The sequence below is a fragment of the Neovison vison genome, chromosome 6, assembly GCF_020171115.1.
Source record: "Neovison vison isolate M4711 chromosome 6, ASM_NN_V1, whole genome shotgun sequence".
In the NCBI taxonomy this organism is placed as follows: Eukaryota; Metazoa; Chordata; class Mammalia; order Carnivora; family Mustelidae; genus Neogale; species Neogale vison.
Genome location: NC_058096.1, coordinates 209,462,780 through 209,478,871, shown reverse-complemented (window position 1 = coordinate 209,478,871; position 16,092 = coordinate 209,462,780). Strand labels below are relative to the sequence as shown.

At 58.0% G+C, this 16,092-nt stretch overlaps 2 protein-coding genes across 5 annotated transcripts; both read right to left on the bottom strand.

Moving 5' to 3' along the window:
- Nucleotides 1–862: 862 nt before the first annotated feature.
- On the bottom strand, nucleotides 863–4,685 carry LPAR2 (lysophosphatidic acid receptor 2). 4 transcript variants are annotated; one of them, XM_044253772.1, is made up of 3 exons: nucleotides 4,586–4,685; nucleotides 2,463–3,338; nucleotides 863–1,748 (listed from the first exon to the last, which is right to left on the bottom strand). In XM_044253772.1, the coding sequence occupies exons 2-3, from the start codon at nucleotides 3,202–3,204 to the stop codon at nucleotides 1,435–1,437; spliced, it is 1,056 nt and encodes a 351-aa protein (XP_044109707.1). In that variant the 5' UTR covers nucleotides 3,205–3,338; nucleotides 4,586–4,685; the 3' UTR covers nucleotides 863–1,434. The 4 variants fall into 4 exon arrangements, with proteins under 4 accessions (XP_044109707.1, XP_044109706.1, XP_044109708.1 ...); XM_044253771.1 differs by having other exon boundaries at nucleotides 2,463–3,204; XM_044253773.1 differs by having other exon boundaries at nucleotides 2,463–3,204; nucleotides 4,597–4,685.
- A 577-nt stretch (nucleotides 4,686–5,262) lies between these two features.
- LOC122909512 (GEM interacting protein) lies at nucleotides 5,263–14,747 on the bottom strand. The gene is made up of 21 exons (XM_044253769.1): nucleotides 14,639–14,747; nucleotides 13,617–13,701; nucleotides 13,075–13,150; nucleotides 12,905–12,962; nucleotides 12,472–12,597; nucleotides 12,325–12,389; nucleotides 12,102–12,209; nucleotides 11,608–11,688; nucleotides 11,330–11,500; nucleotides 11,104–11,241; nucleotides 10,558–10,754; nucleotides 10,133–10,239; nucleotides 9,970–10,059; nucleotides 9,534–9,611; nucleotides 9,305–9,459; nucleotides 8,895–9,083; nucleotides 8,661–8,798; nucleotides 8,363–8,559; nucleotides 7,633–8,023; nucleotides 6,201–6,264; nucleotides 5,263–6,070 (listed from the first exon to the last, which is right to left on the bottom strand). The coding sequence occupies exons 1-21, from the start codon at nucleotides 14,655–14,657 to the stop codon at nucleotides 5,694–5,696; spliced, it is 2,910 nt and encodes a 969-aa protein (XP_044109704.1). The 5' UTR covers nucleotides 14,658–14,747; the 3' UTR covers nucleotides 5,263–5,693.
- Between the last annotated feature and the right edge of the window lie 1,345 nt (nucleotides 14,748–16,092).

The window sequence follows — 16,092 nt, the reverse complement described above, 5'->3', positions numbered from 1 at the left end:
GCAGAGAATCCAGATTCTGGTCTACACTGTACCTGCAGGGTGGATCTCTGAGCATCTGAAAGGGGGCTCCTCATGGCATGTCTGAAGCCTTGGGGGGGCTGTGAGGTGAGGTGAGGAAAATCAGACTAGGGTGTAACTAAATCTGGACATTGTGGGGATCGAAAACTCTTTCCCCGGGGGTGTCTCTAGTCCCTTGATTCATCTCTGTGACCTTTGGAAGCTGTGTAACCACGGGCCAGGTGGCAACCTCTCTGAGCCGTAGTCCTCATGTGAAGATAAGTGTGCCTCTGCACAAGATGCAAGTAACGATTAAATAATGTACCTACAGTGCTTATCAGTGTGCCAGGCACATCCGAGGAGCTTGAGAAATGGCAGCTCTCAAATCCTACTTCCTGCTCCACAGGCTCCACTTCCCTTGGCCTGTAGGTATGGATGGATCTAGGTGTAGGGGTGGACAATTGACGGCTGACAATAACCTAGACCAAGGCGAAAGGGAAGGCAGGAGAAAGAGGGCTCACACAGGTCAGAGACCACTGTGGGCTCCAGAGGACAGAGACAGATAGGGGTGGTGAGTTAGAGGCAGGGGAACACACAGAATGGATGCAAGACCTCCAAAAGGAGAGATGGAGAGGCTCAGTCAGATCAAGCCACTTTTGACCTCAAGGTTGTGAGGCTGAGTCCCATGTTGTGTATAGGATTTAAAGGGAAAGAGAGAGAGAGAAACAGCCGTGCAGTGATCAAAGAGGAAAGAGAACAGGGCTGAGAAGATCTTAGCCTAGCCTGAGCTGAGCTGGACAATTCTGGGACACAGGGACAGATGGACTATCTGACTTGATGACAGAAAATGCTCTGGAGACCTCAGTGGAAAGAAAGGTTTACTCCTTGTATCATGTTCTCCCCACAGACCCCCCCTCAATTCTAAACGGGACAGGCAAGACCCCAGAAGCTCCAAGAGGCCACAAACCTTTTCCTAGCTCATGCTCAGCACCCCTCAGTCCATGCCCCTAAAGAATCTGCTTCTGGCAGATGGTGCATCCCTGGGCCAGCCTCGGTAACCCTGTCGCACTGGGCAGAGTGGCCTGAGACAGCCCTCCTCTCCCCGGTCTAACACCCACACCGCCATGGACAAGGAAGTGGTCCACAGGGTTTACCAGGGATGGGCAGTAAAACCAGAAAATGTCAGTTAAAAAACCCCATGGCCTGAGATGATTGAAGAGCAGATTCCTGAATCCCCTCTGACTCTCTCCTGGGCATTCCAAGATGACCCCGAGGCCCTACAGCAGGCAGAGCCATGAGCCCAGGGAAGGCTGGCAGGGGAGCTGTGCCACGCGGACTGAGGGTCTGTCCTGCAGCTCAGGTCGAGCCCGGTGCATTTACAAGCAGACGGGGGCTCTAATTGGGCATTTGCATCAGCGCACTGAAGTCCCAGGCTGGCTACAGGGTGGAGTCCATCAGGGGGTGGCCGTTCTCTGGAAGCATGATGCGCGTGCTGGCCCCTGTTCGGGTGGAGGGAGCATAGCGGGCAGACTCGTGGGGTGACCGGCGAAGGCACAGACAGCAGAGGAGGCGGCGGAAGGTGCGACGCATCTCAGCGTCTCGGCACGAGTACACCACAGCGTTGACCAGTGAGTTGGCCTCTGCCAAGAGTAGGAAATACTTCTCCACGGCCAGAACGTTGCAGGACTTGCAGCCCAGACCGTCCAGGAGCAGCACCACCTGGCCTGGTGTCCAGCAGACCACGAATGCTCCTGCAGGATGGGGTCCAAGGTGAGTGGGGCTGGTTCTGGGGGCCCAGCACCCCCAGCTCTGAGCTCAGGGCTGGAGTGTCAGGCCCAAGCTTGCAAGGCCTGACACCCTTGTCTGATGTGTCTGCCAGAAAGGGATACCTTTCCTAACAGGTACACTAGACAGGGCGCTGGACCCTTCTACGTGGAGATTTGTTCTATTGGGGAAAGGAGGTCACTGTGGGACAGGCCAGTTACTTGGTGGGGGAAGGGAGGCTCATAGGGAAGAATCACTCCTTGTTCTTGGTGGGGTAGGGAGTGTACCCACAGGGGATGTACCTTGCTGCCTCCCCCATTCAGACCCCTCTCCAGCCGGACTGACCTCATCACTCCCGGCTAAGAACTCTGGAGGGCTTCCCACAGAACTCAAAACAAAATCTGACTCTTGCCTGTGCCCTTCGAGGCGGTGCTGACCTTCTCTCCTGCTTCTCTCCAGCCACACGGGCCTCCTCTCCTCTTTGGAGGCAGTGGCCCGGTCCTGCAGGGCTCTCACCTTCTGTTCCCTCTGCCTGGAACTCTTCCCTTCCCCAGCATTCAGGTCTCTGCTCAGATGTCACCTCCTTGGAGAACATTCCCCACCCAAATGATCCCCTCCCGTGTCTCGTGGGAGTTGGGGTAGGGAGGGGGAGGGCAGCAGGGTTCTGGCAACCCTGGGCCAGCGGAAGGGCCCTCACTCACCCAGGATAATGACAACGGTCTTGACTAGGCTGAGTGTGGTCTCTCGGTAGCGGGGGTGGCAGCTGACGTGCTCCGCCATGCGCTGCACCCTCCGCCTCACGTAGAAGAAAATGCGGGTATAGACAGCCACCATGAGCAGGAAGACAAGCAGGCTGGACAGTGCCCAGACAGCCAGGTAGGAGCGGCTGAGCAGAGGGGCCATGCGTGAGCAGCGGTCCAGGGCGCAGAGGCAGTGCCACGAGTGGGCGGGCAGCAGCCCCAGGCCCAGTGCGGCCACCCACACCCCCACGATGAGCAGGACAACGCGGCCGCGGGGCAGGCGGCTGTGCAGCTGCACGGCCATCACGCTGCGGTGCCGCTCCACGGCGATGGCTAACAGTGTGGCCACCGAGGCGGTCAGGCTTGTGTCCAGCAGGCCCTGCCGCACGAACCAGCCCTCCAGCGAGAGTCTGGCGGTACGAGGGCCTGTGTGAAACATGAGGAAGAGGTAGGCCACGCCTGCAAAGAGGTCGGCTGCGGCCAGGTTGCCGAGCAGGTAGTAAATGGGCTGGTGGAAGCGGCGGTTGGAGGCGATAGCTGCGATCACCAGCAAGTTAGTCAGGAGCACCAGAACGCTGACGGTCAGCCCCAGGGCCACCACAACCACATCTTTGGGCCGCCAGTGGGAGCTGAGCTCCTTGCCACTGTTGTTGTAGAAAAAGCCGATGGTCTCATTGTAGTAGCACCGGCCCATGGTGGCCATCTGGGGGCACAGAGGGAAAGGTCAGTGCAGGTGGCATTTGTTGGAAGGGCACAGGAAGGAGCAGCAGCCAGAGGGGAGGGTCAGGACAGGAAGGGCAAGGGTCTCAAACTCAGATGCCTCAGGGTAAAGTGGTGCTGGTGAATGATGTGGGAAACAAAGGCAGAAGAAAAATTATTAAATTTCCTTATTATCAATAGCCCACTGACAAGTTTTTGAAACAAGCAGAGTGACATTCTTCTAGGGACTCAACGGCCTTGATGTTAATACTTTGCTAAGGGCAAAAGGCAATCCTGGCCCAATCACCACCACCCCCCAACATCCTGTAAGTCTACTTTAACATATAAAAATTCCTTTGGAAATTTCATTTATCTCTCAACTCCCCAAGATACATGGTGGCAATCATCTTCCAAGCATATGGCCCACCAGTAGACATCGAAAGGGTCCCATGACTCAGGTTTTACCTGATGGTAATAAATGACCTTTTCTCAACAAGAGCTAGCCCTCTCAAGGTCCTGGGAACCTTGCTTCCAGAATTCCTTAGAGACTTAGGCTATCCCTAACCCCCTCCCAACTTGAGAGTATATAATGGGCCACTTATCCTCAAGACTCCAGTGCAGCTCTTTCTGCCCATGAGTCCTGTCCCATGCTTTAATAAAACCACCTTTTGTACCAAAGATGTCTCAAGAATTCCTTCTTGGCCATCCTTCTTTCCTTTATCAGGGAGCAGATCCACCAGAGCGGACAGCCGATGCAGCCCCAGAAGTTGGGCAGCGGGTTTGGGCGCGAGAGCTCCCGAAGCGGGCGGGGCATTTGGGCATTACGAGGGGGACAGAGGACCCTGGCGGCCTCCCAGACAAAGGGGGCGGTCACGGAGGCGGTGGCCCGCCGGGCCTCCAGGCGCCCCTAGGCTGGCTGGAGGAGGAGCTGGGGCAGAGGGGAGGAGGGGGCGGTGCCCAGGCCCCATAGGCACGTGCCGCACCCTCCCCGGGACCCGCGCCCACCCACCACCGTCACTACCCGCCTCACCTGGGCCGCCTGTCACGCCACAGACGGGACGGCCTCCCAGAGGGTCGGGGTAGGCCCCAGACCCATAGCCTGGAGTCCACCGCAGGAACGGAGGAGCGTCCGGGTGCGCTGGGCGCGGGCAGCAGAGAGAGCACGGGAGGCGAGGTCCCGCCCCTGCCCCTGCCTGGGCGCGGCGCCCCGCCCCCGCCACCTAGGGGAGCCCCGCCCCGTCTCCGCCACCTGGGGGAGCCCAGCCCCCGCAGCCGCGGTAAGGACAAGGTCTCCCGGAACCGCAGCACCCCCCTCATTTCCTCCCGGCCTCTCGGTCGCCCCTCTCCACTTCCGGCGCGGGACCCCCGCCCCCGTCCTCGCCCACCTCACACGCACGCAGTTTCGAGCCTTCCGGGGGCTGAGTCACTCACTGCACCAGAATTCCCGCGGGTGACCTCGGACAGCCTGGGCGAAGCTCCGGGTGGTCTCAGGGTCCGCGCCCCCGCCCGGCCCCACCCCGCCCGCTCCCTGGCATCCAATCCGTCGCCGAGTTCCAAGCCACGCCCTGATCCGACTGGGCTCCCACCGCCGGGACCCCCGCCCCGCCCCCGCTTCTCCAGCACTGTGATGCCCCGCGCTGCGGCCTGCGGTGCCCCTCGGACCTCTCCTGCCCCAGCTGACCCTCGAGCCGCACTTAAGTTTCTCGAAATCCCGCCCCCGCGCCCTCCGCCCCGGCCCCGCAGCCCCCTGCCCGGCCCCGGCTTGTGCCGGTCCCGGGCTCCCACGGCCCAGAGCACACAGCTCCATTGTCCCGGTTATCTGCACTTTGTTATATTTGTTTGATTATGCAGGCCCGGATCGGGGACGTGGAGCTCCGGGAGGGCCGGGCGGGTGTGACTCAGCCTGGTGTGCTGGCCCAGCCAGTACTACCTGTAGGTGCTCAAGGATGTTTGGGAATGAAAAGGGGGCCTTGGTTCCTCTGGAGGGTTAAACGGGGTCAAAGGATGTGGCCCTCACCTATCTCTCCCATCAGCCTCGCCTGGCAAAGAAAGACACTCAAGGGTATAAGAGACCCAGTTTATTCCCAGGTCATCAGACCCCGGGTACCACCAGGATGTCGAATCTGGGCTGCCCACACCTTCCAAGAGCTGGTCACCCGAGGTCAGCTAAGGAAGTAGGGAGAAGTGGGGGACCGGCCACAACCAAAGTAGCAAAAGGCAGCCCTGTTCAGGAGTCAGACACTATGGTGGACACCAAGGATCCCAGGACTTGTATTGACCCTGAGTACTGACCCCGACTCACCTCTGAACCTGAGTGGCCCTAATGGGCAGTGACCTGTGTATAGCCGGGGGAATCCTGGTATATTGTCCCAACAAGGGTTTTGGTCTCCCAGGCCATGTAGTCTTTCCTTACAGTAACTCTCCAGATTCCACCCTCCCCCAACACTGAACACCCTCTCAGTCCTTTACTCCTCAGTCAGAATGCTGGGATGGTCAGAGATGGTCCTCGACTTCCTCAGGTTGGGGGTCTGGACAACAGGTGGCCTTGGGCACAGCTTCATTGTGTAGCTTGGACAGGAGCCGGGCTGTCTCCTGGGTGATCTCAAAATGCTTGGGCAGTGGGGTGCGGCGCAGAGGGCTGCCCTCAGGCGACGAGGACGAGACAGGGCCAGGTCCCCGCCTCCGCAAACTCCCTCGGGTCACTGATGCAACAGGGGTCTCTTCGCTCAATTTGGAAGCTACCTGGGCCAAGCTGGACAGCTGGTGGGTGACAGGCCGCACACCGCCCCGGGGATATTTCACTGGCTGACGGCTGAAGTGACCACGGGATTGTGTCCCCAGCAGTGAGTCCTCTGGACCTTGGCTGGACACTGCAGGATGGCATGGTCATTGCTGAGGACCCCTAAGTCCTCTGGATATCTCCTGGGAGTCATCTCTCAGCCAAGCCACCCCAGGCAAGAACACCCCTACAACTCCTGGGCTGCCCCCCAACATACTTACCTTCCCCTCCCTCCTCTCTGGTGTCCTCAACCATGTCTCTCTGGTCACTTTGTGGAGTTGGAATCTGTAGGAACAAACCCAAGACCAAAACCCCAACAATAAATCCCAGTTCTTTGAGATTCTTGGAGAGCTGAGGGTTTGTTCCTGGATATGTAAAAGGTCTTTGGCAGTTTTAGTATCTGGGGTGACGATGCCCTTTATAGTAATCCTGCTTATCCCCTTATGAAGAGCAGTATTACTAATCTCAGCTATGGGCTCCACGTGGGAAGGAGCACCCTCGCTCAGCAGCCAACCAGCCCAGGGAGTGACTTAGCCATGTCCGCATGAGTAGCAGGTCACCTACCTGCCTCTGCTCTGCTCTGCTCAGCAACTCTGCACACCTGCTTTTCAGTGTATCTGTATATCCTTCAGTTGATCTTTAGCTAAATGCTAACAGCAGCTGGAGTTCTTTCTACATGTCCTGAGCACTTTTTGAGCCATTCCATGGCTCTGAGACCCAGTGCTCACTGACAGCCCCTTTGCCAGCTCTGGGCCACTGTGCGGGGGAGGTGCAGGTTCTCGGGAATGATGTGTGTAGCAGGATCTGAGGGACAGGGAAGCCACCAGTAGGAGTCGCATCTGTAAATGGTTTTCACTAACAGTATCTACCTCTCATGGCTGTGGTGATGATAATAGGAAGACTATAAAATGCCCATACATGCATGGCATTCCACAGACCCCTCTTTGGCCTCACTTTCTACCACCTTCTCTTCCTAATTCATTACAGCTTGGGGCTGCACCTTAAACACACCAGGCATGCTCTCACCTCAGGGCCTTTGCACTGACTGTTCCCTTCAGAACCCCCTTCCCCAGATCTCCATCTGGCTCAATCCTCCCCCACATCTTTCCAGTCTTTGCTCAAATCTACCTTTTCCAGGAGACCTGGCCACAGCATCCTATTTACTGCTGCACACTGCTCTCCACCTCTCCTTAGTGACCCTCCATGTCTCTTACCTTGCACTACCCTTTCTTTTCTTCTCCATAGTACTTGTCACCTTGTAATGTCCTACAAACTAACATTATACCATATTTCTTATTTGTTGTTGGTTTCTTTCCCAGTAGAATGCAGTCACCAAAAGGATGGGGTCTCTGAATAATTTACTCACTGATGTATTTGTAATGCCTACTACAACAGTGCTTGGTACATAGTATATGTTCAAGAAATATTCTGTTGCAGGAATAAATGATCACCTATGTTAGTAACTCTGCAGAGCTTTCATTCCTCCATTATTACTTCCATTGTTATCACCTACCACTCCATTCCTCACTTTTAGGGAGAGAGGGAATGAAAGAGAAAAGTTTAAAGGCAAAGTGATGGAAGGAAGATGGGAGAGAGAGAAGATTAAATGGGAAGAAGGGCCTCCCCATGTCTGTGGGCCCAGTGGGTTCCTACCTCAGGAGGTGTGGCCTCAGGATGCTTCTCCAAGGTACTGTGGGGCTCAGGGTCTGGGTCAGGATCTGATGCTAGGACTGGGGGCAGGGGATCTGGAGCAAGGTCAGAGGATGGTGGCTGGGGGTTGTTGTTTAGGAGAGGTCCAGGGGCTGGACTGGGGTCTTGGGGCAGGGGCTCAGTGGCCACAGGGAGGTCGTCCATCCCAAAGATTTGCTCGTAGTATACAATGAGGAACTCGACGAGCTGGGCCTGGTGCCCAGAGTCTAGTAGGCAGGTGACAGGGCCGGCACCAGCTGTCCCTGGACCTTCCGGGGGCCGCAGCAGTGTTGGGCCAAACACAATGCCCAGGTTGTTGGCAGACATCTTGTTTTCCTCAAACTGTGCAGCCACCCTGGGGATGGTATGAGGAAAAAGATCAGAGCACAGAATATGTGGTCACTGGCTGTCAGAGAAGAGCCGTAGGCCAGGCTCATGGCAACCCACCCCAGTCATGGGTATGTGTCCCAGTCATTGTCTGAGACCAGCAGCTACCTGTCTGGCAGTGGAGTTTGGGGTCGGCACCCAAAGTCTAGAGTCACGTATTAAAATTCAGAGCTCAGAAAACACATGCAAAGATCAGAAGTCAGCATCAGGGATCAGTCCCAGAGGTCAGTAGTTATGTCCACAGACGGGGTCACAGATCCGTGCCTTGGGTCAGAAGTCACATTTCAAGGTCGGGGACAGTGCACACCTGAACAGATGGGCCACCAGGTGCCGCAGGGTACTGTAGTTAGAGTCAGGCAGCTGCACCAAGAGGGTCTTCAGCGAGCGGATAACCTCAGGGCTGGGGCTGGGGGTCCCAGGGTCGTGCCCTGGGTCTGCATGCAGGGTCTTAGCCAGAGAGATGAAGGCGTCGTAGAGGTGGAAGGGGACCACGGGGTCAGTGAGCTGGGGGTGGAATGGCAGGAGGGACATGGGTTTGGGTGGGCTGCAGAGGGTCCTCAGCCTGAACCCACCCAGCCCCTACCCCTGAGCCGCTGAGTACCCACCTCCTGGAGGAATCTCTTGAGAACACTTGAGACATCATGAGGTGAGTTTCCTGACATGTCCACCAATGCTCGACCATTCTCAAAAGCCTGGCACAGCCGCTCCACGCGGACCCGGGACCCACTGACTCGGTAAATGCCCTGTAGGGCAGGGGTAGGAGAGAAACATCCGGTTTACCAACTGGCCATCAGGAGTGCCGGGTCACTACTGGGGGTGGTCAAGAATCAGGGCAGCACCTGCACACCCAGGGCACGCTGTTCTATCTCGGCTGTGCACTTGGTGATCACAAAGGGCACCTCCTCCGGGAAGTCCCTGGGAAGCTGTAGGAAGTCAACCCCAAAGAGGGGGGTCCGGGCTGGGAGCCGCCTATGTCCACAGAGGATCAGTAGAGTCTCCAGGCAGCGCTTGTGGCAGGTCAGAAAGCACTGAAGGGAATGTCACAGTGTTGGGAGGTCATCAGGGATCAGCAGGGGAAGGGAGGTCATAGGGATCCTCTGGGGAGTGGGGGAGACTCATAGGGCATCATTATATCAGGGCATGTCCTAATGGCAGAAGGGGCATAGGGATTTCAGGTCAGAGAAGTGTCTGGGGTCAGGGAGGTCACTGGGGTCAGAAGAGGTCATTGGTTGATGGGCCCAGGCCACACCTCCTCGCACTCGGTCCCGCTGACCATGAAGGCGTCACACTCGCGGCACTTGGCTGGGCCCCGGAGCCGCCGCAGCCGGTGAGTCTGGGCCGCATTGGACAGCGTCCACTTCCTGAAGGGGCTTCCTAGGCCGTTTTCCAGCCCATCTACCAGGTCTGCAGGGACACACGGTCAAGGGTGTCTGGTCCACCCCCCACCCTCACCACACCCCATTTGCTTCCAGCCTTACCAGGGTCTCGCTCTTCAAAGTCATCTGAGGACTCAGTGCCTATGGATGAGACCTTCACCAACCGCCTTGTGCCAGAGCCTAGAGTCAGCATCACAGAGGTCAGGGGTCACAGGGGTCGTGGGGAAGCTCCAGGGCTAAGGAGATATTCCTGGTTTTTAGGCTTTCCAGAACCACCCACAGATGCCCTTGGGGAAAGGGTCAGAGGTCAGGAAGAAAGTCAGGTCAATGACTAGGGGTTGGAGAATGGGTCAGCAATCTGGGGGGTGGTTCAGAAGCTGGCTCAAGAGAATGGATCAGAGGGTGAAGAAAATAGGTCAGGAGGCAAGTAAGTCAAAGGTCAAGTGAAAGGTTAGAGATGGAGAGTCAGAGTCTGGTCGGGGACTGGGGACTGGGGACTGAGGACTGGAAGAGGGTTAGGGCCAGCTCCTAGCCCCACCTGGGCTGGAAGTGGGAGAGTCCAGGGACCGGGACTCACTGCCACCACCCACACTGTCTGCATCGCCACCGGGAGTCCGGCCTGGAGTTCCTGGGAGGGAATAGGTCAATTAGGATGGACCCCTGCCCCGGCACCACTCATGCCTCCCTATCACTGTGCTCACCCTGCCAGCCTGTGCCTGCGTCCTCCCAGGGGCCTGCCTCCGAGGCACTTTCATCCAGCCGTGGTGGTGGGGGGCAGGAGATCTTCTTTCTTGTGTCCAGGGGAGAGCTGAAAGGAGAGGTTTGAGGGCTCTGGTGACCAGGAAACTACCCTGGGATGACATCACCTGTGCATTGCGTCTAGGAGGACCCAACTCGAAGCACCTGTGTCTGGAAGCCTTGACACCAGTGAGCACCCAGTTCAGTGACCCTAAAGTTCAGCCTCTCCCAGAACTGGAATACCCACCCCCCAAAATGCTTTGGCAACCAAATCCAAGAACTGAGGCTTTGAGTTTTCTGACCCCCCCAAGAACTCAACCTGTGGTGCCAACAGCCTGCAACTGTCTCTGGGGCTCATTCCTGACCCTGGTCCCTGAGGGAGGCCCACCTGTGCGCAGCAGGCACGAACTCCTGGAAGGAGAAGGCAGGCGGAGGGGGTGGCGGGGCCTCGGGCTGCAGCACCCTCACGAACTCCTGGTAGCGCTGGCCGGGCTCGAAGGGCTCGCAGCACTCGGCCAGGGCGGAGAAGGCGCGGGGACCCCGCTCTGCCTGCGCCCCTCGGAGCTTGAACAGTCCCAGGGTCACCTGCGTGGTGGGGGTGGGGGGGTGGGAAGCGGGGCGGGGGGGGGGGGGGGAGGACCAACTGCAGTCAGAGGGGGCGGAGCCTGACCTTTAGAGTCGCCATTGGGGCCAGGGTTTGGGGGCGGGGCGAGCAATGAATAGCAGCTGGGGGACCGTGGTCAGAGCCTGACCTGGAGGAGAGGGAAGAGGGAGACAGGACCCCATGCGGGTGGCGCCTGACGTGTGGTCAGGGACCGAGGGTGGAAACTGGTCGCCTAGGGAGGAGTCCTAGGCCCTGGGGATGGGTTAGGGGCAGAGGGCCTTCAACTGGGGCCAAAGGAGAATGTGGGGTGGCAGTGGGAAAGGGTCTCACCCGCCTCAGCACTTCGTCCCCCTGCAGCACCAGCTTGCGCACGTGCGACACGATCCGCTGTTTGGCAGCCTCTAGGTCTTGCTGCCGCGCGTTGGCCTCGCGGACGCACATCTGGTACAGCGCCATGGCCTCCTGCACCTGGGGAGACCAGGCTAGGGCACATGTGGGACAGAGTGTGGGGCCGGGTGAGCTCCAGCTCTGGCGGGGCACGGGGCTAGGTCCCCACCTTGGCCTGGGCCTCCTCTCGAGATCGCCGCCGCCGCTCCTGCTGTTTGCTGGGCCCTGGGGAGGCCTGGGGTGCCGGGTCCTCGGGAGACGCCTGTGAGCGAACCCACAGGTCCTCGCTGCGCTGTACATACTGGAGCTGGGCCCTCCGCAGCGCCTGCACTGCGTCATTCTGGGGCCGTGGGGGTGGGGCAGGAACAGAAGGGGACCGATCAGCACCTCTTCCTCTCTTCTGCCAGCCCAGCAAGGGTGCACCCACCCACCCTGCCAAGGCCTCACCATCCGCTTCTGCTCTTTCGTCCACTGCTCCTTAAACTCTTTCCGCCACTTCTCAATCTCAGTTCGTTTGGCTGCTAGGGGCTGGCAAGGAGGACAGATGTGTGTGGGGGGGCTGCCTCAGGGCCAAGCCCAGTCTTTCTGCTCCCCTCTACCACGTGCCTTTCATCCTCTCGGGGGTCTGCACTCTCCCCCACCCTCCAGCTCTCCACCTCATCCTTTCTAAAGCCTGGATCCAGAGATGCCAAAGCTCTCTTCCTGGGAACACTCAACGCCTTGCCCCATCCCCCCTCACCCCCCACCAAACCCTGCAAAGGAACAGAAGCAGTTTTGCAATTGCACAGGAAGCCTGGTTTGAATCTCTGCTGGGTAACCTTGGGCAAGTTCCTCAGCATCCCTGGGCCTCAGCTTCCTCAACAGCAAAATGGCACTGATGCTAAGTGCCTTCCTCCTGGGGAGGTGTGAATGGGATAGTTAGGGCAGCAGGGCCCCCTCACCTGGTAGTAATCTCTTTTCTGCTGGGCCACTGTTTCCATGGCTAGGGCTCCCAGGCTGAGGTCGTGTTCCAGAAACAGGGTGTAGATGTACTGCAGTGGCATGTGGTTCTGAGGGGGTGGGGGTGGGGGAAGGGTTGGCATTGGAGGATGCTGAGGATCTATCGGGTCAGGGCTGGGGTTCTGGAGGGCTCAGACCCCGGGGCAGGGGTCTGGTCATGGCTACCTGCTGGTGGATTGACACCTTGCCAGCCTCGGCGATCTTCATGATGCTTTTGGCAAACTCCAGCTCTGCGGGGAGACAGCAGGGGTCTGAGTTCGGCAGGATGTGGGCACTGCCTGGGGCCTGGGGTCGGGCAGAAGGGGCCCTCACCAAGGCTGGCTCTCTTCTCTGTCCAGGCCAGCAGCTCCTTGGCATAGCGGCTCCAGGTCTTGGCATACTCCAGAGCTGCATCCACACCGCCCGTGGTCCGAATGAGCCGCAAGTCCAGCTCCTCCCCTGGAGCAGGAGGTTGGTCTTCTGACCTCTGAACCCTGACCTGTGACAGCTTTCCCTGACCCCCAAGACTGATCAGACCAGTGACCCCTATTCTACACCCTATGGCTCCCCAAAACAGCCCTTTATGATCTTGTCCAGTTGCAATTTTATACCGATTCTCCACTGAGCCTGGGGCTCCCTGAGGGCAGGGGCTCAGCTCTGTTGTGTATACTGCAGTGTCCCTGGTGTGTGGAACAGGCAGGGCTGATGACTAGCTGAAGGAAGGACTCCTTTCTGCCCCCACTTCCCCAGCCTCAAAGTCCCCTACCTGTAAGGGGCGCCGGACCCTCTGTGGAGGGGCGACTCCAAATGCTGGTTTCACTGGTCTGAGGGGGAGGGAGACAGCATTCAGGAGCAAGCGGGAGAGGGGCTTCAACCCCCTAGAGCCCCTCCCCCTGGAGACCCCCTCCTCCCTGCCTCCTTGGTCCCACCCTTCACCTCATTGGCTGTGGGGGTCTTGTCAGACTCTGGGTCTCCTGAGAGCACGGGGTCTCCAGGCAGCATCTCAAGGGTCCTGGGAGGTAAGGGCGTCAGGATGCCACCCTCCACCCGGTCGGAATTGCTTAGGGTGTGTTGGGGGGCCCCCAGAGCAGTGTGAGTGATGGTCCTGGATTTCACCTCTGGGTCATCTCTTGTATCTGGGAGGTCTGAGTGGTTCTGGGGGGATTAGATGAGTTTATTTTCTTTCCTTTTTTTTCCTAAATGGGACTTGAGTTTGAAAGGTCCCAGGTGAATCTGGGGTCCACAGAGTGGGATCATAAGGATCTCAAATGTTTTAAGTGGTCACAGGGATATATGGGGGTCCTAGAACCATTTGGGGGATTTCCTGGATTTGGGGGCTGAATTTTGGGATTTTCCAGGTGTTTTGGAAGGACCCATCTTAGACTTCTCTGGTTGTTAGGTAAGTGGATCCAGATGTTATAGGTTCCTAATGCACCTAAATGGTTAGGGATTTGGGGCTGGCCTAGGCTCAGACTCACACGTTCCCCAGGGAGATCTCGAGGTTATCCAGGCTCCGGAAGATGTCACTGTACCTCTTCCTGCTCTCTGGAGCCGGGGGTAGCCCTGGGGGAGGGGAGTGTCATACAAGGGCCAATCAAAGCCTCCCTCCACCCACGGAGGCCCCGACACCATGGCCCTTAGCCAGCTGTTTGGAGGTTGGGAAGAGAGAGACAGAGAGTGTTCTGGACCTGTAGAGAGTCCGAGATGGGGGCTGGTGTCAGAGTCAGGACTGAGGCAGTGTTGCCTGAGGTGAAGCCAACTCAGGGCAGGCAGATGGACTCAGGCACAACCCAACACTGGGACAGCTGCTCCGAGGAACAGAGACACCCACACACACATGGGCCCAGAAGCAAAGAGACAAAACAGATGTCCCAGATGCAGCCACACTGTCCCTGGGGAAAGAGCCAGCTTGACAATGGAACCACATGGACCTCAGGCCAGACAGATGGAAATACACGTGGGAGAGACCGGCACAGAGCCCGTGTCACAAACGCATCTGGGCAGACTGAAACCAGAGGAACATAAAGACCGAATGACACTAGACATGCACAGCAGAGACACAAAGACAGCCGGAAATACAAGTCAGACCTTGCCACACTTCTGCCACAGCCCCCCTTCTGTGGGCTCCAGATCAGCAATGCCCCCTCCCCTGATTATGGAGGAGCCGGGTGGGGATTCTGCCGCATCGGCCTCTCCATCAGAGGTCGTGACACCCTGCCCCCATCACAAATATCAGAAGCAGAAGCGGCCACTTCCCCTTCCTGGGCCCCCTCCCCCAGGCATCCGGGGTGAAGACTCCAAAGGGGGAGGGGGTCAGGGAGTGATGTTCTGGGTCTCTCTCGGCTTGGGGGTCCCCACAGTGTAGGATGCTCGCGTCCCTCCCATTTGGGACTCCTTTCCCCGTTCTCTGGACGGAAAGGACAGGCGAGACCACTCAATTTAGGAAGTGGGGTACGGTTGGGGGAGGTCCCTCTCGCATCCCTTATCCCGGACCGCCTACCCGGCTCTGCTGCGTCCATGGCCCGGCCCGAGGCTCTCTCCGCGGGGTCCGGGACTGGGGCGGGATCTCGCTCCGGCGGGGCTCTGCCCCGATTTCCTGCTGCGGCCGCCGCCGCCACCGCCACCCGGGTTCCGCGTAGCTCCGCCCAGCGGAGCTACGCCCCGCGACCGAACACGCCCCTGCTCAGCAGAGGCACCGCCCCCAGCTACACCTCCGCCGATTGGCCACGCCCCAGAGGCCCGGAAGCGCGTACCGCGCGCCCTGTCCAGACACGGGAGATGCTGTGATGCCAGGGATTCCAGTGTGACTATACCAGACCTGGACGCCCCATGGCTCCATTCCCGCCAAATCTTTGCGCGGCTCCGAAGCCCCAGCACACTCGTGTCCGGGGCGCCTATCCCTGCATCTTCTATCCTCCACGACGTACCGACTTCCCTGCCCAGGGGCTTCTTGTATCCTGAACCCATACGGGCTCCACTGGGTCCATGGTGCCCCCTGGTGGAGAGGCCTGATGGCAGGCCTTATTCCAGTAAGTTCCCCCGGGGCTCTAGGGCAGCCCCAGTGACCTTAGAAACTGGATCAGACTCTTGAAGCCCCTCATTACAGTACAGCCATAAGTGCCCCCTAGCACCTCTCTCAGGAACAGGGGTCACAGATCTCCACCCTGAGCACCCCAAATATCATTCCCAGCAAACAAATCCCAAGTTCAGAGTTCTTGCCTCCCTGTTGGCTCAAACTGTCTCAGGGATTCCAAGTGATCACAATAGTCCCTCTGCCTGGTGGGTTCCAACACCCTTACACTTCCATACACTTTGGTCTGTGCTCACGGTCCATGTGATGCGCACAGTCATTCACTGATGGTCCCTGCCCTTTTCCTGCTTTGGAACCCAGGGCTTTCCTTGGGCTATGGGTCACAGTCCTCCTGATAGGGAAGCTGGACAGGGACAGACTGCTGAGGATGACCAAGGAGTGAAGATGGGAAAGGGTGGTGAGCCCCTCATGGATATCAGCAGGGAGGCAGAGTTTGTCTTCAAGCCTGGGCCTGGATACCAGGCCTCATATTCTCACACGCAACTTGTCCAAGTCATAAAAATGCATTCGTGCCCCTAGTGGAACTCCTAGTTTGAAATAAAGATGGATTTACTGGGTACCCAGTTAATCACTCGGTTAAGCACCCGCCTTCATCTCAAGTCATGATCCTGGTGTCCTAGGATCGAGGCCCACTTCAGGCTCTCTCCTTCTTCCACCCATACTCCTACCCCTACCCATTATCTCTCTCTAAATAAGTAAATAAATAGAAACAGGTTTATAACTTGGCTTTCTAAAGTTCTTAGCTGTTGAGAAGGCAGGACATCTCCCACAGCCATGACTCTGCTTTCATGCTGCCTACTTCACAATTCCTGAGTTGCAATGAGTGCGTGCCCTCTGTAAGGAAGGACGGTGTCAGTACAAGG

Bases quoted from the DNA above. Each gene is read 5' to 3' on its own strand.
- LPAR2 (XM_044253772.1), bottom strand. From the start codon at position 3,204: ATGGCCACCATGGGCCGGTGCTACTACAATGAGACCATCGGCTTTTTC. The intron at 1,749-2,462 runs GTGAGTGAGGGC...CCCATCCTGCAG, and splicing joins GACCGTTGTCATTATCCTGG to GAGCATTCGTGGTCTGCTGG.
- LOC122909512 (XM_044253769.1), bottom strand. The intron at 11,242-11,329 runs GTGGGGACCTAG...TGGTCTCCCCAG, and splicing joins GAGAGGAGGCCCAGGCCAAG to GTGCAGGAGGCCATGGCGCT. The intron at 10,240-10,557 runs GTGGGCCTCCCT...CTCTCCTTTCAG, and splicing joins TTCGTGCCTGCTGCGCACAG to CTCTCCCCTGGACACAAGAA.